Genomic DNA, 24,695 nt, shown 5'->3' on the forward strand with positions numbered 1-24,695 from the left:
TTTGTCTCCTAAAGACATGGGAGACTGCAAATGGGGAGGAGAAGAGCGATACCAGAAATAAGGAGCCCCGAAGGAGGAGGAGAGGGAGGAGGAGGCTCCGTGACTTTTCTTACCAAGACAAGGCTAGTAAATGGCTTGGGGACCCCGAGCAAAGCACGGTTACTCTGGAAGGCTTAGAAATTCAGGGGCTTGGTGGTTTTTCAGTCAAACCCACAACCTGTTGTTAGGAGGAGGGTGAGCTGCTGGCACGGGGGAGGCGAGAGGCAGGAGAGGGGCTGCGGCGTCTGCGAGCATTGGTGCGCTTTCCTAAAGCTGCCTTTTCCCCCCCAAAAGAGCATTTTCCTTGTGAGTTTATTGCTGGGAATCCTTTGGGAATTAAATTGCCCATCCAGGTGGTTTTGTGGCGGCCAGCTGGCGAGCTGCCCCATGGCCGGGGAAGAGGAAGGGTGTGCCGGATGTCAGGCTGCTGTCGAAAAGCGAAACCCTGCCTGTACGAAAACCGCGGGACGGGGATTTCGGGCAGCGCTCGGGTTCCTGCGGCAGGGCCCCGCCATCCCGGCGCCCAGGCGGTGCGGTGAGTGCGTTGCGGCACGGCCTGCCGCGCCGCACCGAGGGATGGCGCGGGCAGGGTGGCGTGGGCGACCGGCCGCGTGGGGCCGTGGGGACCGGGCTGTTCCCGGGGCCAGGGGGGATTCTGTCCCGAGGGGCTGCAGCTCCCAGTCTGGTTAGAAACTCCCGTGATGCTTTTTCGGGTGCTTTTCTCTCTCCTGTGCCCCATCCCAGGGGAGACATGCCCGCGGTGCCGGATCCTGCAGCCCTAGTGACCTTGCCGTGCCGGGGTGACTGTCTCCAGCCTTTCCAGCGCAGGAAGAACCGGGCTGTATGGGACGAACTCGGTGCCCAGCTCCAAAACCTCTTGCCATGGTGTAGCCGTGATTTCTAAGCTTTGGTATTTTCAGGTGGCAGCCTGTGATGGCAGGCGAAGAGCATGCGTTAGCCGTTCTCTTACAAGCGCTGCGGGGTCTCACACCTAAAGGCTTTCAGGAGTTTAAGACCAAGTTATCGGAGGTTCACGTGGAAGGAGGACGGAATATCCCCAAGGATTCGCTGGTGAAGGCCACCCGCCCTTGCGCGCTCGCCAGCTGCATGGGCGAGAACTACGGCAAAGACGCCGCGATGGACGTAGCGATTGGGCTGTTCCGAGAGATGAACCAGAGGGACCTTGCAGAGAAACTCCTGGATGAGAAGGTGAAAGGTAGGCAGCCGGAGCCAATTTTGCTTTTCTTTGTCTCTTTTTCCCTTGGGTGATCCTGGAGACAGGTAGAAGTTGGTAAGAGCAGGTTTTGCTTTCCCAGGGAGCCTGGAAACACAAAGATGTCCTGCTGTGATCCTCTTAGTGGGAGGGCTGTAGTGACCTCTCCTCTTGCTGTCCCCACTTACTGCCAGGCTCCTTCTGCTCCCAGAAAAGAGCCTTCAGCTCTCAGCGCTGCCTGGCAGGCAGCTGGGCAGAGCCTTTCCTCCTGGGACGGGGATTAAGGACATCTCTGCAGAGCTCGTATTTGGTAGCACTTTGCCGCTGGAGGCGTCCCTGGGAGCCCAGGGACGGTGCCTTTGGCCCCAGGGGCCCAAGCAGAAGGGGACGGAGGCCGCGGGTGGCCCCAGGCAATTGCATTTGCTCCCAGGGAGGATGAGGATTGCAGGGTGGTTAAAACAGGAGTTGATGGAGCAGGATGATGGGGGGACCCGGGACAGGAGAAGGACCCCCCCAGCTGACCGGAGGCCTGAAATTCTCGCGGACGATGTCCTTGTTGCCTCTGCCAGGCTTCGGAAAGCCCTGAGCGTTGAACCAAGTGTCCCGTTGGTGTGTCGGGAGCGCGGTCGGGCTGGGTAGGAGCTCCTTGGGAATCTGGCTGTGCTTGGGACTGACTCTGCCTCTCGCCGGCGCAGATTACAAGCAGAAGTACAGAGAGCACGTGGTCAGGGAGTTCCTCCGGTACAAAGAAGCGAACTCCTGTCTCGGGGAGAGCTTGTCCGTCAGCAGCCGCTACACTGACCTGGCCATCACCAGGACGCCTCAGAGCGAGCGCGGAGGTGAGCATGAAGCTGTGGGTGCCAGCCGCGGATGTGCCGACACCGGCAGCGGAGCAGCCGCCATCACCGTCACGGCGCAGACGCTTTTCAGACCCGACGAAGACGGGCAAACGCCGCAGGTCGTGGTGCTGGTGGGGGCCCCGGGGATGGGGAAGACGATGACGGTCAGGAAGGTGATGGCGGAGTGGGTGGAAGGGACCCTCTACACGCAGTTTGACTACATCTTCTGCATAGACTGTAAGGACATCGCCTTTACCAAGGAAGCGAGCGTGGCAGACCTGGTTTCAAAGTGCTGCCCTCACAGGAGGACGCCGGCTGGGAAGATCCTGGATGACCAGAAGAAGATCCTGTTCATTTTTGATGGCTTTGAGGCCCTGGGATTTTCCCTGGTTCAGCCTGAAGATGAGCTGAGCTCTGACCCCAGGGAAGCGAAGCCGCTGGAAACCACCGTGATAAGCTTGTTGAAGAAGACTGTTCTCCCCGAGTCCTCCTTGCTCGTCACCACGAGGCCGACGGCTCTTCGAAGCCTGGGGCGGTGCCTGGAGGGTGAGTATTACGCGGAAATACTGGGATTTTCGGCAGCCGTGAGGGAGGAGTATTTCCACAGGTATTTTGAGAACGACAACAAAGCCGACGTGGCCTTCAGGTTTGCCAGAGGCAACAAGATCCTCTACAGCTTGTGCATCATCCCCGTCATGAGCTGGACCATCTGCACCATCCTCGAACAGGAGCTTTACAAGAAGAAAAACCTCGTCGAGTGCTCTAAAACCATCACGCAGATCAGCGTCTTTTACCTCTCCTGGTTAATGAGGTGCAGAGGCAGGGACAAGCCGCAGGAGCTCCAGCAGTTCCTGCGCAAGCTCTGCTCCTTGGCTGCTGACGGCGTCTGGAAGCACAAGGTCCTCTTTGAGGAGAAGGAAATCAAGGACTGTGGCTTGGACCAGCCAGAACTTCTCCCCATCTTTCTCAACGAGAAGATCTCAAAGAAAGGCGTAGACCATGGGAACATCTACAGCTTCACCCACCTGCACCTCCAGGAGTTTTTTGCAGCCATGTTTTATGTTCTGGAGGACGACGAGGAAATGGTCGGCGACTGCGGGGCTCTCGCAAAGGATGTGAATATGTTATTAGAAAGCTATAGCAAATCCAGGAAGGATTTGAACTTAACGGTGCGGTTCCTGTTTGGTCTGGTAAGCCAAAAATCAAGAGAGTACGCCGAGGACGTCATCGGGTGCAGAATTTCACCGCAAGCCAGGGAAGATACGCTGAGGTGGCTTCAGGGGAGGCACAGCGGCATCTCCCAGCCCAGCCAAGCGCTGAAGGTTTCAGAGTTGGACACGTTCCACTTTGTGTTCGAGACGAATGAGAAGAGCTTCGCGCAAAGTGCGTTGGCTCGTTTCACCGCCATAGACTTGCAGGACATCAGGTTGACCCTGTACGACCAAATGGCTCTTTCCTTCTGCATCAGGCAGTGGGCCGGGCTGGGCTGCGTCACCCTCCGGGGATGCTCCTTCGACCGGCCGGATCCCGGGGAGGAGCTGGCTGCGTCGGTGCCTCGGTAAGTACTGCCCCTCTCTGCTCTAGCGACCCAAAATCGCACAGAATTCTCCTTCTCCACCCCAAAGGGAGGTTTTAAAGGCATTTCGGCTCCTTCCACCCAAAGACCAGCTTGTCCTTCCACTGGGAGGCTGATTCCTCAGCGGAGGATTTTACTTTGTCTTGGGGAGAATTATGGGAGAATAAGGATCACGCGGGCTCCTCCGTCGGCTGCAGGCGGCGGGATTGATGCAGTTGGAGCGTCTCGGCTCGCCTTCCCCAGCCCGAACAGGCCCGCCTGCGCCTGGGCGTTGGTTTGGCTTCACGTCCCCCTTCTCGCACGCAAAGGGGAGATCCCCGGTGCTGAAATTTCGAGTGCGCCTCGAGCTTTGCTTGGGAGCAGGTAACTCCAGCGGTGACGCTCGTGCTCCTTTGCGTCTCCGAGGCCGCGGAGGTCCCACCCGCGGAGACCTCCTGCGAGCCGCTGGCGAGCACTGCTCGGGGGGGTTGCGTGCCGGTGTCGAAGCCGGGAGCTCCCGGTGCCGGTGAGGGCTGCCCGTGCCCCCCGGGGCTCTGTCCTCCCGCAGCTCGGGTGCCTCGGGAGGAGGTCCCCGTCCCCGTCCCCGTCCCCTCGCTGAGCGGCGGCAGGAGGAGCTGCACTCCCCCATCCACCTGCTCTGCCAGGCGCTGCGGCACCCGGGCAGCAACGCGCGGGCGCTCCGGTAAGAGACCTGCGTCCTCGACGCTGAGCCCAAACGGCGGCCGCGGTGCTGCTGCCGGCACGGGGAGGGTGCGTGGCCGGGGCCTGGCCGCCCCGGCTGGCGGTGGGGTGCGGGTGGGGGGCACCCGAAGCGGAGGGGCCGGGAGCTGCAGGGGGACGCAGCCCCCACTGCCCCGCTGCGCCCGGACCGGCAGCGCGGGGCTGGGGGTGAGGCCGGGCCCCAGGGGCTGCGGGAGGGCGCGGCCCCTCCATGCTGATTGGCTGGGGGTGGGAGGGCGTGGTCCCCATGCCAATTGGCCCTACAGTGGGTGGGTGTGGTGCCTCCGTGCTGATTGGCCGTGTGGTGGGAGGGTGTGGTCCCTCCACGCTGACTGATTGGCCGTGTGGTGGGAGGGTGTGGTCCCTCCACGCTGACTGATTGGCCGTGTGGTGGGAGGGTGTGGTCCCTCCACGCTCACTGATTGGCCGTGTGTGGGCGGGCGGGGCAGGCGCGATGAGCCCCTCTCTTCCCTGCGCCTCTCCCCGCAGGCTGTGGTGGTGCGGGCTCTCGGGGCCCTGCTGCGCGGAGCTGGCGGCCCTCCTGGCCCAACACCCCAGCCTGGCCCGCCTGGAGCTGGGCGACGGCACGCTGGGCGACGGCGGCGTGCGCCTGCTCTGCGAGGGGCTGCGGCAGCCCGGCTGCCGCCTGCGCGTCCTGCGGTGAGTGGCCCCGGCTCCCCCGGGCGTCCCCCTGGCTCCCCGTGGGCGTCTCCCAGGCGGCCAGACCCACGGGGAGGAGGAGCAGAGGGCTGGGGAGGCACCCCGAAAAAGTCCCTCCGGGGTGGCGTCGTCCCTCTGTCCCGCTCTGCCAGGGTGAGGAGCTCGAAAGCAGCGGCACCGGGGTAGGGACCGTCCCCGTGGTGGGGTGGCGCCGGGGGGGCCCTCGGGCTGGCTCCGAGGCTCTTTCCTGCGGGTCCTCGGCAGGCTGCGGTACTCCCGCCTCACCAGCGCCTGCTGCGAGGATCTCGCCGCCGCGCTGGGCGCCAGCCCGTGCCTGGAGGAGCTGGATTTGTCCTTCAGCGAGGGGCTGCGCGATGCCGGCGTGCAGCTGCTGTGCGAGGGGCTCCGGCACCACGCCTGCCGGCTGCAGACGCTGCGGTAAGGGGCCACGGGGCCGGCGTTCCCTCCTTCCCGCCCGGAGCAGCTCACCAAGCGGCCGGTCAAACCCCCGTGTCCCTGTTTGCCTTGGTCCCACAGGCTGGGGAGCTGTCGGCTGACGGGCGCCTGCTGCCAAGCCCTGGCCGCTCGGCTGGTGGAGAGCCCGCGCCTCGCCTGCCTGGACCTGAGCGACAACGAGCTGGGAGCCGACGGTGTCCTGCAGCTCTGCCAGCAGCTCCGGCATCCCGCCTGCTCGCTGCGGGCGCTGGGGTAAGGTGCCCGGCACGTCCCCCTTCCATCCCCAGCGCCCCTGTGCCAGCACCCTGGGGTCGGATGCTGCGGGACAGGGAGGGGGATTCCAGCATCCCAGCGCCCAGGAGAGCAGAGGGTGGTTTTTAACAGCTCTTCTCCTTTTCTTCCCCTATTTAAAGACTGAGCACTTCCGCGTTAAGCGAGGAAGCGCTGCAGGAGCTGGCCGCTCTGCGGGCACTCAAGCCTGACCTGAAGATCGGGTACCTCCTCGAGCAGGACGTGCCGCAGGCGGGGGCCATGGCCCGGCTGCCCTTCCGCCGCGGGGTCCTGCCGGGCGCGGGGGGGCCGGGGGGCAGGAGGGTGCTCCCCTCCTTCAGGAGAGCTCCCCTCCTTTAGCAGAGGTCCTTGCAACAACCGGGGCCCTTTCCGGCCCAGCTCTCAGCGCCGCCCAAGGCGGGGGGAAGCCTCCCTGGGTCTGAGCCTGCCCCACGCGTGGGGGGACAGGGCAGGAGGTCCTGCCTGCGTCTGCTGGGGGTCGGGTCAGAGCTGGGCTGGGGCCTTCCCTCTTCCGCCTCCCCACGCGTGTGGGTGGGAATAGCTGTGTGAGCGTTTGCCGATGCTAAATAAAGGCTCTGGGGCCGGTCCCAGGAATCCCCCTGTGCTCTTCCCCAGCCTCCCCCGTCTCCGCCACGCCCAGGGATGCGTTTGTGGGTGCAGCTCCTGCCCCACGTCCCCAAGGGATGGCCGATGTAGCCGGGAGCAAGATGCCGGCCCTGGAAAGGAGTCTCCAGGCAGTTTGGGGTTTTAATAGAAAAAAAGAGACATTCACAGTGAAATTTAAAAAAAAAAGCCCGCCCTGTGGCGCTGCTCGGGGGAGGGACACGGGAGCTCTTTTGCTGCTGTGCTGCGGTCCTGGGCAGGGAGAGGTGACCTCCGTGGCCAGGGCCACCCCTTCTTGGGGACAGAGCCCCACCGCCCTGCATGCGTGTCCCCAGGGACGCCTGCGGTGCGGCCCAGGCATCCTCACAGCGACGTCCCCAGGGTGCCGATGCCAACATCATCGTAGTCTCTGCCCCCCGGGGGCTGTGCCGGGGGGTCCCGTGTGGCTCCTGGGGGACCTGGGGGGACGGAGCTCCCACCTTAGGGGACAGCAAAGGCTGGTGCCTTAGGGGGGGGCTGCTTTGTGTCCCTCCTGCCAGGCCCCGGCTGGGGTCTTGCCGCAGCCCCCATGGATTCACTGCCTGCTCCCTGCTCCCTGCCCGCCACCGCAGCCGAGCCCCCCGGAGGTGGCTCTCCAGGGGACAGGGCGGCTGTGGCCCCTCTTACCTGTGGGTGGGACACAGTCCCAGCTCGTCTGTGCCATCCCCTCGGGAGCGTCCCCTGCGCCGGGCGCGGGGGACTCTTCCGGCACGGCCACGGCATCGTCGTAGCCATCCGGGGGGCCGTGCTGGGCAAGGGAGTCTGGGACAGGCACGGGGGTGGACGGGAGTGAACCGGAGGCGGTGGCAGGGGCTCCGACTGTGCCACCCCCCTCCAGCCGCGCCACCGGGGACGTCCTGGTGGCACTGGGGCTGCAGGCTCTCAGCCAGAGCTGCAGCAGGGATTAATCCGCAGGGAAAGGGGATGCTTTGCTGGCGCGCTGATGAGAGCAGCGGCTGAGCTGGGCTCGCCCGGGCGAGGGGGGGCCGTGTCCCCTCGGCTCCCCAGCCCGGTGCCTGGCCGTATCCCCTCGGCTCCCCAGCCCGGTGCCTGGCCGTGTCCCCTCTCCCCGGGGCTCCCCGCCAGGTTCCTGCCCCCGTGCCCCTACCTGGGGCTTCCCTGGGGTCACTCTCCTCCATGCTGTCCCCGGTGTAATCCGGCAGCTTCGTCCCCGACCTCTCAGACAGGGAGCCTGGCAGGGGGAGGACGGGGTGTCGGGGGCGGCCGGAGCCGGCACCGCGGGCAGCACGGCCCCTCGCCACAGAGCGGGGCTGCGGTGGGACCGGGGGACGAGCTGGTGCCGCATCGCCAGCACCCAGTGCTGCGGCGGGGCCGCGGGGCAGAGCCCCCCGCTCTGGGGAGAGCTGCAGGGCACGGGGGGGCTGCACCGACCCGAGGGACTGGGCACCTCCTGGTACTCCGGCGTCAGGGCGTAGTCCAGCTCCTCGTAGACGGCATCGGAGACGGCGTCCGCGGCTCTGCCGGGGCCTGAAACGATGGGCAGTGCTCGCCTGGGGCCGTGGGGACGGTGGGTGGCACCGGGGTCACCCGCTGCCCACCCTCCGAGCCGCCCCGCGGCGGGGGAGCCCCAGGACCCCCCAAACCGGCTCTGCCCCGGCACCCACCCGCCGGGACCCACCTCGGCGCCGCGCCCAGGCACGGCACGCTTGCGCGGCCAGGACACCCAGGGCCAGGCACAGCAGCGTCCCCAAGACCGCGCACAGGACCGTGGGCACCGGCAGGGTCCCTGCCGCCGCCGCCGCCGCCGCCGCCGCCGGGGTGCTGCCGCTGGGGACACCTGCGGGGACATCGTCAGGTGGCGTGAGGACGGGGACCGTGGCCGGCGCGGCGCGGCGTGGGGGGCTGCGGGCACGGGCAGAGCTACCTGTGCACGCGGCACCCTCCGGGCAGCGGCTCCCTGGGGACGGGGTGGGCGTCCCGCTGGTGCCATCGCCGTCCTCGTCACAAGAGACGCGGGCGTCCCTGCCGAGGCTGCAGGCCTGCAGGCTCCAGGGTGCCGAGGGGCAGTGCCAGAGCGAGCGGGCCCCCTCCTTGCAGCCCACCCAGGCCAGCCAGGCGGGGGCCGGGTCCCGGGCGGGGGCAGCCCCCAGCCTCCCGCCGGCCCCACAGCCCAGCTGCCGGCAGACGGCGGCGGCCGTGGCGGGGCTGGTGCCGTTGGCGCACACGCGGCCCCAGGTGCCGTTGTAGAGCACCTCCAGGTGCCCCTCGCAGCGGCTGCTGCCGCCCACGAGCCGCAGGGAGAGCTGCTCTGCAAGGGGGTGCGGGAGGGGGTCACGGCACGGCCGGGCCGCCGGGCACCCCCACCCAGGGAGAGGGGGACGGTCCCCGAGCCGGGGGCGCACGGCACCGACCTGAGCAGACGGCTCCTGCCCCGCCACCGCGCCGGCAGCCGTGCCGCGCCGAGGCCGGACAGTCCCAGAGAGACTCCTCGGTCCCGGCGCAGCCACCGGCATCCGGCCACGGCGGCCACGTGCCGGGACCGAAGCGAGCCGAGCCGGGTGCCGCCAGCGCTGTTCCACAGCCCAGCTGGCGGCAGACGACGGCGGCATCCTGGAGGTCCCAGGTTTCCTGGCAGACGCTGCCCCAGGTGCCGTTGACGTAGACCTCCACCCGCCCGGCGCAGCGCCCGGGGCCGCCCACCAGCCTCACCCGCCGGCTGCCTGCGGGGCACGGAGGGGACCGGGCTGGGGCGGCCGCTCGGGGTGCCGGCCCCCCCGGCCCTTGGCAGGGCACTCACCCGAGCAGACGACGGCCACCTCCTCGGGGCTGCCGGTCGGTGCGGTGGCCGTCCCCGAGACGTTGCACGTGGCCAGGCTCTCCTCGGTGCCGGCGCACCGCGGCCCTGTAGCGCCCGAGCCCGGCACGGCATAGACCTTCTCCGGCACGCCACAGCCCAGCTGCCGGCACACCACGCTGGCATCCCGGGCACCCCGCAGCCCCACCAGCACGCGGGCCCAGGCCCCGGGGCTCGAGGCGACCTCCAGCCGCCCGTCGCACCGGCTCTCCCCCTCCACCAGCCGCAGGGGCTCGGCGATGCCTGCAAAATCCCCGGCAGCGCCGTGGGGCTGTGGCACCAGCGCTGGGGGGGCCCTGAGGGGGCGGCGGGGCCCTGCTTCAGCCCTCCCCTCGCCCCGACGTGCCCCTGCGTCCTCCGCTCGCGATTTCTGAGGTGTCCCAAAAAGCCCTGCAAGGGTTTTCCCGGCGGGTGCCATACAGACCTGAGCAGTTGACGGCGGCAGCGTGGCCGGGGGGGCAGGCGGGCTTCCCCAGCACCACCGCGGCACACTCGCCCGGGTGCCGCTCGCTCCCGCCGCAGCCAAAGGTGTCCTGCCGCAGCGGCCCGTCCCCCCCGCCGAAGGAGCCTCCGGGGGGCACGGCGGCAGCGGGGCCGCAGCCGAGGTGGTGGCAAAGGACGTGGGCGTCGGGCAGGTCCCAGCCGGTGGCGCAGAGGGACCCCCACGTCCCCTCTGCTTCCACCTCCACCCGCCCGGCGCAGCCCGAGCTGTTGTCCGCCAGCCGGAAACCCGTGTAGGCTGCGGCAGAAATGGCGTTGCAGGGGGACGACCGTGCAGGGAGCCCTCGACCCCCCCCGGCATCCCCAGCGCTTACAGGAGCAGATGATGCTGGCGTGGCCGGTGCAGCCCTCGTTACGGGGCGGCCGCCGGGCACAGGCGGCAAGGAGGGGCTCGGTGCCGGTGCACTCGAACCCCTCCTCCCAGAGCTGCCGTGTTCCTGCCCCAAACGGGCTGCTGCCGGGGACGGCCAGCACTGTGCCGCAGCCCAGCTCCCGGCAGACCACCTGGGCGGCCTTGATGTCCACGTGGTCCTCGCAGACGCTGGTCCAGGCTTTGCCCCGCCGCACCTCCAGCCGCCCCGCGCAGGCACCGTCGCCGCCGACCAGCCGGGCAAACCCTGCCGGGAGAGGCACGAGGGTCAACGGTGAGGGACGTGCTGGGACCGGCACGCCCCTCCCTCACCCGGCTCCTACCTTGGCAGATGACGGCGGTGTCGTAGTCATGAATGCCGGTGTAGGGTCCCCAGCCGCGGACCTCGCAGTCCCAGAGGGCGGCCTCGTCCCCGCGGCAGTCGATCAAAGCCAGGCTGATGGGACCGTCCCCTTTGTCGAAGGGGGCCACGGCAGCGGAGACATCGGCAACCGAGCCGCAGCCCAGCTGCTGGCACACCACCTCGCCGTCTTCCATGTCCCAGTTGTCATCCGCCACCGAGCCCCAGAGGCCCCGCAGCTTCGCCTCCACCCTCCCGGCGCAGGGACCCCAGCCAGCCACCAGCCTCAGCTCCACCGCCTCTGCACCGGGGCACCAGCACGGCTTCAGCCCCGCGGGGGGATGCCCCGGCACGTGGCGGGCGTCCCGGCACGGCCGTCCTCCCCACCTCACCTGCGCAGGTCACCCCCACATCCCGCTCGTGGTTGCAGAAGTGCCTTCCCCAGCCGAAGTTGGGACAGTCATGCAGCACCGCCTCGTTGCCCAGGCAGAAGAAGGGCTGGAGCCAGATCCGGCCGGTGCCCTGCCCAAACGGGGCATAGGGGGACGCCCTGGCCACCGGGCCGCAGCCCAGCTGCCGGCACACCACGATGGCCCAACGGGCTTCCCAGTCGAAGTCGTAGCTGCAGACGGAGCCCCACTCGCCTTTGTACTTCACCTCCACCCTCCCGGCGCAGCGCCCGCCGCCGTCCACCAGCCGCAGTTCCCCGGTGCCTGCGGCGAGGAGGGTGCTGAGCCCAGCCCGGGGCCGGGAGGGGTCCCTGCCCCACGGCTGCCCCCCGCCCCGGCGCTCACCCCCGCAGAGCTGCACACACAGGAGCAGCCCCAGCGCCCTGATGGGCACCATCCTGCCGTCCCGGCCCCCCCGGCGCGGGGCGGGTGATATATAGGCAGTGCCGCAGCCGGGAGCCAATGGAGGCGGCAGCACCTTTTGAGCCGTTATCAGGCGGGTTATCTCCCGGCTGGCGGGGCCCCGGCCTCCAATAACCTGCTCCGTGACCAAATATGAGGCTCGGCTCCGCTTCTGGCGTCACACACCTCACCACGGTGGGTTGGTGCCCGGATGTCCCCGAGGGGAGCCAGCCCCCCCGCAGGGCACCTGCCGCCGGCATGAGACGCGTGGGCCCTTCCCACCCGTGTCCCCCCGTGGGGCTGACCCTGCTGCCGGAGCCCGGCAAGAGCCCAGTCCCAACGGCGACAGGGTTCGCCCCAAAATCTACCAAAGCCTCCACGGGGCCGCCCTCAGCACCGGCACGGGGCAAAGCCCAAAGACCCCAGCACGCCGGCACCCGTCCTTGGGGTGCTCCCCTCCCCAGGGGTGCCCGCGGACCCCTGCAGGGGGGCACGGAGGCGAAAGCCACCCCCAGGCTCACCGCGGTGTTTGCAGGTGGCACATCCCCGGCGCCTCGTGGAGGCCGGCAGCACATGGCGGCGCTGCCCGCGCTGCCTGCAGGTGTGCCCCCGTGCTCGCCTCGCAGCGCGGGCAGGAAGGAGGTGGTTTCCCCCCGGGCGAGGACCCGGCGTCGCCGTCGACCGCACGCGGCTCCCCGGCCACCTGCAGCGCTACTGATAACGCCGTGCTTTTGCGCACCGGCATCTGCCCGCGGTGATGCCACCAACGGGGGCACGGAGCCGACACGGTGCCGGGGCGGTGGGACCCACCTGGCTACGCTGGGACCGAGCACCAGCAAAAGCCGACGGGCGCAGGGGGTGGAAGGGAGAAGGAGCTCCCCCGAGGACGAGGGCAGGGCTGAGCCGCCCACGGCCGCGGGACCTGGTGGGCTCCGTCACCGCCGAGCGGTGCCGGCAGCCGCGGCCTCGCCGGGGCGGTGGGACGCGGAGCGGGGCGAGGAGGGGGCGACGCGGCGGGCGGGTTCGCATCGAAAGGCTGCAGCTGCGCAGCCCCGGGCAAAGCCACCAAAACGCGTGGTAACGGCCCCAAACCGTGACGGCGGCGGAAGGGCCCAGCCGCCCGCTGCCGGTGGCCGGCGCGGCGGCAGCCAGGAAACGCAGGTGGCCGAGGGGCCGCGCGCGGCAGCGGCCGCCGGCGGCATCGTGACCGCGCGGGGGGGATCCGCGGGGACGCAGCCGCAGGCGGCGTGGGCAGCACCGCCACGTGCCGCCGGCCTCCGTGAGGGACCGGGGACCCGCCACCTGCAAACGTCCCCGAATCGCCCCGGGACGGCTCGTGGGGCCGGCCCCAACGTCGGCGTCACCCGGGATGTCGGAGCGATTCCGACATCCCGACGCGGCCGACATCCCGGACGCGGCCGAGCGTCACGGGAGCCGGTTATCGCGGAAGCCCTCCCTTGTCTCCTCAAGGGGGGGTCGGGCCATGGCGGGAACCGGGGCCGGGGCCGGGGCTTGGCCCCGCCCCCCGCCCGGCGCCACCGCCCCCCGCCCGGCGCCACCGCCCCCCGCGGCGCGCACTCCCTGCCGGTAGGGGGCGCCGCCGCGCGGCCTCGTCGCTCCGGAAAGAGCCGAGCGGCGGCGGAGGCGGCCGAGGCGGGGCGCGGCGCGGGGACGATGGCGCAGGAGGTCGAGCAGCTGCGGGCGGACGGCGTGCACAAGGAGGTGCTGCGGGAGGGCACCGGGCCGCTGCCCGACTTCCGCGACGGCACCAAGGTCAGAGCCGCACCACCGCCTCCGGGGCGGGGGGGCGTGGGGGGGGGAAGTGGGGAACGGGCCAGGCGCGCATGCGCGCCCCCCCCCCGCGTCTCCATGGTGACGCCGCGGCCTACTCTGTCCCCTCAGGCCACCTTCCACTACCGGACGCTGCGGTGCGGGGACGAGGAGACGCCGCTGGACGACAGCCGGGCGCGGGGGAAGCCCATGGAGCTGATCGCCGGCAAGAAGTTCAAGCTGCCGGTGTGGGAGGCGGCGCTCCGCACCATGCGGCCGGGGGAGCGCGCCCGCTTCCGCTGCGACGCCAAGGTGGGGCGGGGCCGGCCGGCGGGGGCGGGGCGGCGGGCGGTGGGCGGGGCGGGGCCGCGGTGGGGCGGGCTCTGCTCCTCGGGGGGGCGTGGTCGGCGGCCAGGGGGCGGGGCGCGCGGCCGCCTCGTTGGGCCCCGGCCCCGGGGGCGTCCCGGTTCCCGGCCCCCGCCCCCCCGGCCTCCCCCGGTGCGGCCCCGGGCCAGCGCCGCCTCCCGCCGCCCCACAGCACGTGGTGCTCTACCCGCTGGTGTCCAAGAGCCTGCGCAACATCGCGGCGGGGAAGGACCCGCTGGAGGGGCAGCGGCACTGCTGCAGCATCGCCCAGCTGCACGAGCACTACTCCCTGGGCTACCCCGACCTCGACGAGCTGCAGAAGAACCCCCAGCCCCTCATCTTCGACATCGAAGTGCTCAAGGTGAGGCGCCCGCTCGCGCCGGCCGAGGGGAGCTCGGGGGCGGCCTCCAGCACCCCTGCCCCGGGCGGAGGGCGCGGGCGGGAGGGCGCCGGGGCTCTGCCCTCACCCCGGGGTGCCGGCAGGTGGAGGCACCCGGCTCCTACCGGCAGGACCCGTGGGCCATGACGGACGAGGAGAAGCTGCAGGCCGTACCCCTGATCCACAAGGAGGGCAACGAGCTGTACCGGCAGGGCAAGGTGCGGGAGGCAGCTGCCAAATACTACGACGCCATCGCCTGTCTCAAGAACCTGCAGATGAAGGTGGGGCTCCCCGGCCCCTCTCTGGGGTGCACACGGGCCTCCCCGCATCCCTCCTGGAGCGCGGGGCTTGGGAGCTTCCCCTCACTCCCCCCCGCCGGCTCTGTCTCGTCCTGCAGGAGCAGCCCGGCTCTCCGGACTGGATCGAGCTCGACCAGAAGATCACACCCCTGCTGCTAAATTACTGCCAATGCAAGCTGCAGTGCGAGGAGTACTACGAGGTGCTGGATCACTGCTCTTCCATTCTCAACAAGTACGAGGGTAAGGAGCCACGGGCCGGCCCGGCCGGCTGCGGGGCGTGCCGATGGGGCGAGCGGGTACCGGGGAGGCCCCTGCCCCGTGCTCCGCCAGCCCAGCAGCTCTCTCCCCGCAGACAACGTCAAGGCCAACCCCGTCTGCAGGTACCTGCAGAGCCTGGTCCCACCGCCCCACCCAGCCGAGGCTTTTCTGATGCTCTGCTGGCAATGCTAAGTTTATCTGTGGTATCGTTAACTCTCATTCTTAGTTCACATGATCATTAGCTCTGCAATAATAGTATTTACCTATAAGCATTCTCGCTCTATAGTATATTGTAATTACCATCATTAATAAAATTTTGCAAAAATGTAAATGCAATTAACTGTACAGCAGGGTGCGTTAAGAGGTACAGAGCAATATTTCTATAAGCCTCCGTCCTTTAAAAGTTCCCAAATACCTCCTCGTACCCTGACAGTGATGGGATATTTTCCCCTCCCCGTATAATTTCCAGTTAGCCAATATATTTGCGTTTAGCATAAGCAAGATTATACTCATATTTATATATCTTTTGTATACGCTTAACACACAATTCTTTCAGCCTTTAACTAGGCAAGTACTGCTAGCGCTTAGTTTTCCATCTGTTTCAAACACTGTTTTCCTTTCTTGTTTGATTTCCTCCCCTACCCCCTTGCAAATTCCTCCTACATTTACATGCTTGCTTAAGGGACCGTTACGGGATTGGTGTCTCCCAGTAGGTCTGGCTGCTTCTCTGCAAATTGTTGTCCCGCAAGGCTGATCCTGTAAGCAAATAAACCCGTCAAGGTCATTGGGTCATTATAATTTTAGAGCGTTTTTGCAGTGCTTTAACTGTGAGTGCCCAGCATGGGTGGATCCAGCTCTCAAGAGCTGTAACCCTCCAGGCTCCCTTGGGAGCTGTAACAGTTTTTATTCTTGGATCCCAAGTTATTAGTATTGCTTTCGGTTGTTAAACCAAGCTAAGCAAGACCACGACAGGGCACAGGTTAGATATTTAATCATGAAAAATCCTATTGCAGGAATTACTGGCTGCTCTGGTTAAACTGAAAGAAAATACAGCTCCAGATGGGCAAAATCTGACAGCTGAGGCTGGGGCCTTGCCTTGATACGCAGCTTCTGCCCTGCAGATAGCTGTTCTCCATCTCCCTTGGTCAGCCACAAACAGCAGGTCATCTTCATGAGTCCAGCAAGGATGCTGCAGACCTTCCCGTGGCTCGAGACTGCAGCAGTTAAACTGAGTCAGTTCATCTCCTGGCTTATTACACTGTTTCACAGTATTGTTTTCAGGCTTCCCATGTACTTTGCCATGCATTACATAGATTTTCTTCCCACTGGCTTTCTGAGCTTGTAAGAGAAGTCTCATTTTCTTCATCTCCCGTCATGTTTTCTATCCCCCTTTTCCCAGTCATACCTCCAGTATTTTATTTCTTTATGGACATAATCACTGTCCGCAGAGAGATGCAATGGGTTCTGCTCAGAGAGTTTGTCTCTTAATAATGTCTATAATAGTCTGCACTCTCTTTGGAGGGGAGGGGGGTTTAATAGTTTCCCTACTACTTGCTCTCCTGCTCTATTAATAGCAACATAGAGGACTATTTGTAGCTTGCTCATATCTGGTGCTCCCATTGATGAAGCGTACATTTGGTTTACTACTGGGTTCTTGAAAAAGGACACTTGCATCCATAAAGAGTAACTGCGATTGTGTTTTCTTCTCAACAGTTCAGCCTGCACCTTGTTCAGTTAGCGCAGGAGCAAGACGACCCGCTCCTTGTAAGGTCTGTACCGTATCTCTCCTACCCGTTCATATCAAAGCCCGCTGGCATTCATGTAGGTGACACTCTGCTGACGCATTTCCCGAAAACCTGGGAGGGGTGTGAGTAGATTGGACTGCGAGGGAGGAGAAAGCCTCAAAGACCAGCCCAGCCCAGGCTGCTGGGGAGTTTTAGGTCCAGACCCTGAAGCAGACACAGTTCACGTGCTGCTGGTACCTGCTGTAACCATTTTCCTGCTCCCCTAGAACCAGCAGATGGGGAAATTCCTGTTGAAAGATGCTTTCCCAGTACCGGTCATTTTAGTGCAGAGGGTCTTAGAGCAGCTTCTTTCCACCTGAGTTAGGGCATCATCATGTCCTGAGCTCCACTTCCACTCCGGAGTCTTAATCAGTGATTTCCACAATGGGCTGCAGGCACCAGCAAAGTTATGGACGTGCTGCTGCCAGGTATTAAATCCTCCTAATGGTGTTCTCAGTTGGGCTTGATAAGCAGCTTTATTCCATACAAAGCTTTAGCCACTCTTGTACCTCTTGGTCTCCCTGGCTTGCCAGTTGGAATTCCCAGTAGTTAACCTCAGCTTGCTCTAATGGTACCTACTTCAAACCCTGTTTGATCTGTTAATTTTAAAACTTGGATACCCCTCACCTCTTCAGGAGCTCCAGTTGCTGGAATAGCATCCACGCAAGATGTTTCTTCTTCACCCTCTGGAGACGCTACTTGGAACACATTTCTGACGTGAGCCTGTGCCTGCAGGTGTGTTGCGAAGCCCCGGCAGTACCTGGGCGAGGGTTTATTGCCTCTCTCCAAATGCAAAAGCAAATCTGAAAATCGATTCTTCGGTAAGCAGGATGGCGAAGAAACCGTTGGATCTATAACTGAAACCCCCTTGTTTTCTGGTAACTTAGCAATAATCACTGGCACGTTCGCTAAACTAAGAGCTGTTCTCATGGGGAATGCATTTCTTTGGCAGTATTCCGCCGGCATTTGCCAGGATTTTCCATCAGCCTTTCTAATGGGCAGCGGTGGGAAATTATATGGGTTTGTAATGTCTCCAGAAATGCTTTGTTTAAAGTAATCCGTAATGCTTTCACTCAGAGCATCTCAGCTTCTTTAGGATATGAGTATTTGTACGGGGACCGGCAGGGCCCACTAGTTCAGCCTGGGCAACGGGTTTTACACAGAGCGGGGTTTTCTGCCATCATCCTGGGGTGGCTCTTTCCATTATTCTTTATCTGTCTCCAGTAAAGCTTGTATCTCTCCTTTCACCCTTTAGAACGGCCTTTGCCTGGTTTCTGCATTGCCAACACAAAAATCTTACCATAGAAATCTAAGAAGAGTCCGCACTCCATCTTCCAATGGCTTTCGAAAATAAGGGGATCTTCTAAAATATCTTCCAGTCTTCCGCCTTCATAACTTCATATCTTCCAATCGCTTTCTAAAATAAGGGCTGGTGGGATACGACATCGCATCCTGCTGGTATCTTAGCAATTCCGCCTTGGTTCGGAAAAATCTTCTCCATCTTCTCCCAATTTCTGGATCCATCTTTGTGCTGCCCATTTCTTACCTATCTGCTGGGCAATCTGGCTTAGCGTGCTCAGCAAGAAAGGCACATTCTGATCCCTTAGCGCACGCCAGAGCAAAGGCTGGCGTAGCACAAGCTCTAAGCATTGAGTATTTCATTTCCGTTTGATCTAAAACTTGAAGACATTTCTAGAAGCGCCATGCTCCAATCCACAACTGTGCTTTATTTTTGCAGCCTGACCAGCCCCGGGGTAGCTGTTACACTGGGGCAGCAACTGTTGTTCCCAGCTCCTTTTCCCTTTCCCTTTCATACATATCACCCCGATAAGCCTCTTCCTCTGACGGCTCCCAGTCTAATTCTCCATTTCCTGCAGCTATTTTTAATTTCTCTATCCTACTCTGCATTTGCAAGCATCTAAATTTAGCTTCACGTTGCCTGTGATGGGGTTCCCTTGGAGGTCCTCCTTGCTCCAGGGTGAAAGCTGCAGCAGGCAGTAATCCCTGCAGGAAGCTGCAGCTTCCTTCTGATTTCCTGAATTCACAGGAAAATAATTCCAGCCGGATCTGCTCCCGGAGAGCTGTGGGATGGTATTATTTGTCTCCTAAAGACATGGGAGACTGCAAATGGGGAGGAGAAGAGCGATACCAGAAATAAGGAGCCCCGAAGGAGGAGGAGAGGGAGGAGGAGGCTCCGTGACTTTTCTTACCAAGACAAGGCTAGTAAATGGCTTGGGGACCCCGAGCAAAGCACGGTTACTCTGGAAGGCTTAGAAATTCAGGGGCTTGGTGGTTTTTCAGTCAAACCCACAACCTGTTGTTAGGAGGAGGGTGAGCTGCTGGCACGGGGGAGGCGAGAGGCAGGAGAGGGGCTGCGGCGTCTGCGAGCATTGGTGCGCTTTCCTAAAGCTGCCTTTTCCCCCCCAAAAGAGCATTTTCCTTGTGAGTTTATTGCTGGGAATCCTTTGGGAATTAAATTGCCCATCCAGGTGGTTTTGTGGCGGCCAGCTGGCGAGCTGCCCCATGGCCGGGGAAGAGGAAGGGTGTGCCGGATGTCAGGCTGCTGTCGAAAAGCGAAACCCTGCCTGTACGAAAACCGCGGGACGGGGATTTCGGGCAGCGCTCGGGTTCCTGCGGCAGGGCCCCGCCATCCCGGCGCCCAGGCGGTGCGGTGAGTGCGTTGCGGCACGGCCTGCCGCGCCGCACCGAGGGATGGCGCGGGCAGGGTGGCGTGGGCGACCGGCCGCGTGGGGCCGTGGGGACCGGGCTGTTCCCGGGGCCAGGGGGGATTCTGTCCCGAGGGGCTGCAGCTCCCAGTCTGGTTAGAAACTCCCGTGATGCTTTTTCGGGTGCTTTTCTCTCTCCTGTGCCCCATCCCAGGGGAGACATGCCCGCGGTGCCGGATCCTGCAGCCCTAGTGACCTTGCCGTGCCGGGGTGACTGTCTCCAGCCTTTCCAGCGCAGGAAGAACCGGGCTGTATGGGACGAACTCGGTGCCCAGCTCCAAAACCTCTTGCCATGGTGTAGCCGTGATTTCTAAGCTTTGGTATTTTCAGGTGGCAGCCTGTGATGGCAGGCGAAGAGCATGCGTTAGCCGTTCTCTTACAAGCGCTGCGGGGTCTCACACCTAAAGGCTTTCAGGAGTTTAAGACCAAGTTATCGGAGGTTCACGTGGAAGGAGGACGGAATATCCCCAAGGATTCGCTGGTGAAGGCCACCCGCCCTTGCGCGCTCGCCAGCTGCATGGGCGAGAACTACGGCAAAGACGCCGCGATGGACGTAGCGATTGGGCTGTTCCGAGAGATGAACCAGAGGGACCTTGCAGAGAAACTCCTGGATGAGAAGGTGAAAGGTAGGCAGCCGGAGCCAATTTTGCTTTTCTTTGTCTCTTTTTCCCTTGGGTGATCCTGGAGACAGGTAGAAGTTGGTAAGAGCAGGTTTTGCTTTCCCAGGGAGCCTGGAAACACAAAGATGTCCTGCTGTGATCCTCTTAGTGGGAGGGCTGTAGTGACCTCTCCTCTTGCTGTCCCCACTTACTGCCAGGCTCCTTCTGCTCCCAGAAAAGAGCCTTCAGCTCTCAGCGCTGCCTGGCAGGCAGCTGGGCAGAGCCTTTCCTCCTGGGACGGGGATTAAGGACATCTCTGCAGAGCTCGTATTTGGTAGCACTTTGCCGCTGGAGGCGTCCCTGGGAGCCCAGGGACGGTGCCTTTGGCCCCAGGGGCCCAAGCAGAAGGGGACGGAGGCCGCGGGTGGCCCCAGGCAATTGCATTTGCTCCCAGGGAGGATGAGGATTGCAGGGTGGTTAAAACAGGAGTTGATGGAGCAGGATGATGGGGGGACCCGGGACAGGAGAAGGACCCCCCCAGCTGACCGGAGGCCTGAAATTCTCGCGGACGATGTCCTTGTTGCCTCTGCCAGGCTTCGGAAAGCCCTGAGCGTTGAACCAAGTGTCCCGTTGGTGTGTCGGGAGCGCGGTCGGGCTGGGTAGGAGCTCCTTGGGAATCTGGCTGTGCTTGGGACTGACTCTGCCTCTCGCCGGCGCAGATTACAAGCAGAAGTACAGAGAGCACGTGGTCAGGGAGTTCCTCCGGTACAAAGAAGCGAACTCCTGTCTCGGGGAGAGCTTGTCCGTCAGCAGCCGCTACACTGACCTGGCCATCACCAGGACGCCTCAGAGCGAGCGCGGAGGTGAGCATGAAGCTGTGGGTGCCAGCCGCGGATGTGCCGACACCGGCAGCGGAGCAGCCGCCATCACCGTCACGGCGCAGACGCTTTTCAGACCCGACGAAGACGGGCAAACGCCGCAGGTCGTGGTGCTGGTGGGGGCCCCGGGGATGGGGAAGACGATGACGGTCAGGAAGGTGATGGCGGAGTGGGTGGAAGGGACCCTCTACACGCAGTTTGACTACATCTTCTGCATAGACTGTAAGGACATCGCCTTTACCAAGGAAGCGAGCGTGGCAGACCTGGTTTCAAAGTGCTGCCCTCACAGGAGGACGCCGGCTGGGAAGATCCTGGATGACCAGAAGAAGATCCTGTTCATTTTTGATGGCTTTGAGGCCCTGGGATTTTCCCTGGTTCAGCCTGAAGATGAGCTGAGCTCTGACCCCAGGGAAGCGAAGCCGCTGGAAACCACCGTGATAAGCTTGTTGAAGAAGACTGTTCTCCCCGAGTCCTCCTTGCTCGTCACCACGAGGCCGACGGCTCTTCGAAGCCTGGGGCGGTGCCTGGAGGGTGAGTATTACGCGGAAATACTGGGATTTTCGGCAGCCGTGAGGGAGGACTATTTCCACAGGTATTTTGAGAACGACAACAAAGCCGACGTGGCCTTCAGGTTTGCCAGAGGCAACAAGATCCTCTACAGCTTGTGCATCATCCCCGTCATGAGCTGGACCATCTGCACCATCCTCGAACAGGAGCTTTACAAGAAGAAAAACCTCGTCGAGTGCTCTAAAACCATCACGCAGATCAGCGTCTTTTACCTCTCCTGGTTAATGAGGTGCAGAGGCAGGGACAAGCCGCAGGAGCTCCAGCAGTTCCTGCGCAAGCTCTGCTCCTTGGCTGCTGACGGCGTCTGGAAGCACAAGGTCCTCTTTGAGGAGAAGGAAATCAAGGACTGTGGCTTGGACCAGCCAGAACTTCTCCCCATCTTTCTCAACGAGAAGATCTCAAAGAAAGGCGTAGACCATGGGAACATCTACAGCTTCACCCACCTGCACCTCCAGGAGTTTTTTGCAGCCATGTTTTATGTTCTGGAGGACGACGAGGAAATGGTCGGCGACTGCGGGGCTCTCGCAAAGGATGTGAATATGTTATTAGAAAGCTATAGCAAATCCAGGAAGGATTTGAACTTAACGGTGCGGTTCCTGTTTGGTCTGGTAAGCCAAAAATCAAGAGAGTACGCCGAGGACGTCATCGGGTGCAGAATTTCACCGCAAGCCAGGGAAGATACGCTGAGGTGGCTTCAGGGGAGGCACAGCGGCATCTCCCAGCCCAGCCAAGCGCTGAAGGTTTCAGAGTTGGACACGTTCCACTTTGTGTTCGAGACGAATGAGAAGAGCTTCGCGCAAAGTGCGTTGGCTCGTTTCACCGCCATAGACTTGCAGGACATCAGGTTGACCCTGTACGACCAAATGGCTCTTTCCTTCTGCATCAGGCAGTGGGCCGGGCTGGGCTGCGTCACCCTCCGGGGATGCTCCTTCGACCGGCCGGATCCCGGGGAGGAGCTGGCTGCGTCGGTGCCTCGGTAAGTACTGCCCCTCTCTGCTCTAGCGACCCAAAATCGCACAGAATTCTCCTTCTCCACCCCAAAGGGAGGTTTTAAAGGCATTTCGGCTCCTTCCACCCAAAGACCAGCTTGTCCTTCCACTGGGAGGCTGATTCCTCAGCGGAGGATTTTACTTTGTCTTGGGGAGAATTATGGGAGAATAAGGATCACGCGGGCTCCTCCGTCGGCTGCAGGCGGCGGGATTGATGCAGTTGGAGCGTCTCGGCTCGCCTTCCCCAGCCCGAACAGGCCCGCCTGCGCCTGGGCGTTGGTTTGGCTTCACGTCCCCCTTCTCGCACGCAAAGGGGAGATCCCCGGTGCTGAAATTTCGAGTGCGCCTCGAGCTTTGCTTGGGAGCAGGTAACTCCAGCGGTGACGCTCGTGCTCCTTTGCGTCTCCGAGGCCGCGGAGGTCCCACCCGCGGAGACCTCCTGCGAGCCGCTGGCGAGCACTGCTCGGGGGGGTTGCGTGCCGGTGTCGAAGCCGGGAGCTCCCGGTGCCGGTGAGGGCTGCCCGTGCCCCCCGGGGCTCTGTCCTCCCGCAGCTCGGGTGCCTCGGGAGGAGGTCCCCGTCCCCGTCCCCGTCCCCTCGCTGAGCGGCGGCAGGAGGAGCTGCACTCCCCCATCCACCTGCTCTGCCAGGCGCTGCGGCACCCGGGCAGCAACGCGCGGGCGCTCCGGTAAGAGACCTGCGTCCTCGACGCTGAGCCCAAACGGCGGCCGCGGTGCTGCTGCCGGCACGGGGAGGGTGCGTGGCCGGGGCCTGGCCGCCCCGGCTGGCGGTGGGGTGCGGGTGGGGGGCACCCGAAGCGGAGGGGCCGGGAGCTGCAGGGGGACGCAGCCCCCACTGCCCCGCTGCGCCCGGACCGGCAGCGCGGGGCTGGGGGTGAGGCCGGGCCCCAGGGGCTGCGGGAGGGCGCGGCCCCTCCATGCTGATTGGCTGGGGGTGGGAGGGCGTGGTCCCCATGCCAATTGGCCCTACAGTGGGTGGGTGTGGTGCCTCCGTGCTGATTGGCCGTGTGGTGGGAGGGTGTGGTCCCTCCACGCTGACTGATTGGCCGTGTGGTGGGAGGGTGTGGTCCCTCCACGCTGACTGATTGGCCGTGTGGTGGGAGGGTGTGGTCCCTCCACGCTCACTGATTGGCCGTGTGTGGGCGGGCGGGGCAGGCGCGATGAGCCCCTCTCTTCCCTGCGCCTCTCCCCGCAGGCTGTGGTGGTGCGGGCTCTCGGGGCCCTGCTGCGCGGAGCTGGCGGCCCTCCTGGCCCAACACCCCAGCCTGGCCCGCCTGGAGCTGGGCGACGGCACGCTGGGCGACGGCGGCGTGCGCCTGCTCTGCGAGGGGCTGCGGCAGCCCGGCTGCCGCCTGCGCGTCCTGCGGTGAGTGGCCCCGGCTCCCCCGGGCGTCCCCCTGGCTCCCCGTGGGCGTCTCCCAGGCGGCCAGACCCACGGGGAGGAGGAGCAGAGGGCTGGGGAGGCACCCCGAAAAAGTCCCTCCGGGGTGGCGTCGTCCCTCTGTCCCGCTCTGCCAGGGTGAGGAGCTCGAAAGCAGCGGCACCGGGGTAGGGACCGTCCCCGTGGTGGGGTGGCGCCGGGGGGGCCCTCGGGCTGGCTCCGAGGCTCTTTCCTGCGGGTCCTCGGCAGGCTGCGGTACTCCCGCCTCACCAGCGCCTGCTGCGAGGATCTCGCCGCCGCGCTGGGCGCCAGCCCGTGCCTGGAGGAGCTGGATTTGTCCTTCAGCGAGGGGCTGCGCGATGCCGGCGTGCAGCTGCTGTGCGAGGGGCTCCGGCACCACGCCTGCCGGCTGCAGACGCTGCGGTAAGGGGCCACGGGGCCGGCGTTCCCTCCTTCCCGCCCGGAGCAGCTCACCAAGCGGCCGGTCAAACCCCCGTGTCCCTGTTTGCCTTGGTCCCACAGGCTGGGGAGCTGTCGGCTGACGGGCGCCTGCTGCCAAGCCCTGGCCGCTCGGCTGGTGGAGAGCCCGCGCCTCGCCTGCCTGGACCTGAGCGACAACGAGCTGGGAGCCGACGGTGTCCTGCAGCTCTGCCAGCAGCTCCGGCATCCCGCCTGCTCGCTGCGGGCGCTGGGGTAAGGTGCCCGGCACGTCCCCCTTCCATCCCCAGCGCCCCTGTGCCAGCACCCTGGGGTCGGATGCTGCGGGACAGGGAGGGGGATTCCAGCATCCCAGCGCCCAGGAGAGCAGAGGGTGGTTTTTAACAGCTCTTCTCCTTTTCTTCCCCTATTTAAAGACTGAGCACTTCCGCGTTAAGCGAGGAAGCGCTGCAGGAGCTGGCCGCTCTGCGGGCACTCAAGCCTGACCTGAAGATCGGGTACCTCCTCGAGCAGGACGTGCCGCAGGCGGGGGCCATGGCCCGGCTGCCCTTCCGCCGCGGGGTCCTGCCGGGCGCGGGGGGGCCGGGGGGCAGGAGGGTGCTCCCCTCCTTCAGGAGAGCTCCCCTCCTTTAGCAGAGGTCCTTGCAACAACCGGGGCCCTTTCCGGCCCAGCTCTCAGCGCCGCCCAAGGCGGGGGGAAGCCTCCCTGGGTCTGAGCCTGCCCCACGCGTGGGGGGACAGGGCAGGAGGTCCTGCCTGCGTCTGCTGGGGGTCGGGTCAGAGCTGGGCTGGGGCCTTCCCTCTTCCGCCTCCCCACGCGTGTGGGTGGGAATAGCTGTGTGAGCGTTTGCCGATGCTAAATAAAGGCTCTGGGGCCGGTCCCAGGAATCCCCCTGTGCTCTTCCCCAGCCTCCCCCGTCTCCGCCACG

The 24,695-nt window shown here is 64.4% G+C and overlaps 4 protein-coding genes across 8 annotated transcripts; 3 read left to right on the plus strand and 1 right to left on the minus strand.

Moving 5' to 3' along the window:
• Positions 1–937: 937 nt before the first annotated feature.
• LOC142409987 (NACHT, LRR and PYD domains-containing protein 3-like) lies at positions 938–6,382 on the plus strand. 2 transcript variants are annotated; one of them, XM_075501825.1, is made up of 7 exons: positions 938–1,255; positions 1,948–3,649; positions 4,215–4,349; positions 4,877–5,047; positions 5,312–5,485; positions 5,585–5,755; positions 5,917–6,382. In XM_075501825.1, exons 1-7 carry the CDS (start codon positions 973–975, stop codon positions 6,131–6,133), a joined length of 2,853 nt encoding a protein of 950 aa, XP_075357940.1. In that variant the 5' UTR covers positions 938–972; the 3' UTR covers positions 6,134–6,382. The 2 variants fall into 2 exon arrangements, with proteins under 2 accessions (XP_075357940.1, XP_075357941.1); XM_075501826.1 differs by lacking the exon at positions 4,215–4,349.
• A 246-nt stretch (positions 6,383–6,628) lies between these two features.
• Positions 6,629–11,308, minus strand: LOC142410038 (scavenger receptor cysteine-rich type 1 protein M130-like). Its single transcript, XM_075501911.1, has 12 exons — positions 10,855–11,308; positions 10,446–10,763; positions 10,067–10,369; positions 9,676–9,990; positions 9,195–9,494; positions 8,809–9,117; positions 8,318–8,705; positions 8,076–8,215; positions 7,829–7,924; positions 7,545–7,628; positions 7,064–7,198; positions 6,629–6,876 (listed from the first exon to the last, which is right to left on the minus strand). The coding sequence occupies exons 1-12, from the start codon at positions 11,306–11,308 to the stop codon at positions 6,761–6,763; spliced, it is 2,958 nt and encodes a 985-aa protein (XP_075358026.1). The 3' UTR covers positions 6,629–6,760.
• A 1,598-nt stretch (positions 11,309–12,906) lies between these two features.
• On the plus strand, positions 12,907–14,577 carry LOC142409704 (AH receptor-interacting protein-like). The gene is made up of 6 exons (XM_075501464.1): positions 12,907–13,086; positions 13,216–13,395; positions 13,622–13,810; positions 13,933–14,109; positions 14,226–14,367; positions 14,480–14,577. Exons 1-6 carry the CDS (start codon positions 12,988–12,990, stop codon positions 14,575–14,577), a joined length of 885 nt encoding a protein of 294 aa, XP_075357579.1. The 5' UTR covers positions 12,907–12,987.
• A 4,626-nt stretch (positions 14,578–19,203) lies between these two features.
• On the plus strand, positions 19,204–24,648 carry LOC142409986 (NACHT, LRR and PYD domains-containing protein 3-like). Of its 4 annotated transcripts, none has more exons than XM_075501820.1 (7): positions 19,204–19,521; positions 20,214–21,915; positions 22,481–22,615; positions 23,143–23,313; positions 23,578–23,751; positions 23,851–24,021; positions 24,183–24,648. In XM_075501820.1, the coding sequence occupies exons 1-7, from the start codon at positions 19,239–19,241 to the stop codon at positions 24,397–24,399; spliced, it is 2,853 nt and encodes a 950-aa protein (XP_075357935.1). In that variant the 5' UTR covers positions 19,204–19,238; the 3' UTR covers positions 24,400–24,648. The 4 variants fall into 4 exon arrangements, with proteins under 4 accessions (XP_075357935.1, XP_075357937.1, XP_075357939.1 ...); XM_075501822.1 differs by having other exon boundaries at positions 23,103–23,313; positions 24,183–24,350; XM_075501824.1 differs by lacking the exon at positions 22,481–22,615.
• Positions 24,649–24,695: the final 47 nt, after the last annotated feature.

This window comes from Mycteria americana, chromosome 5, assembly GCF_035582795.1.
Source record: "Mycteria americana isolate JAX WOST 10 ecotype Jacksonville Zoo and Gardens chromosome 5, USCA_MyAme_1.0, whole genome shotgun sequence".
NCBI classification, from domain to species: Eukaryota; Metazoa; Chordata; class Aves; order Ciconiiformes; family Ciconiidae; genus Mycteria; species Mycteria americana.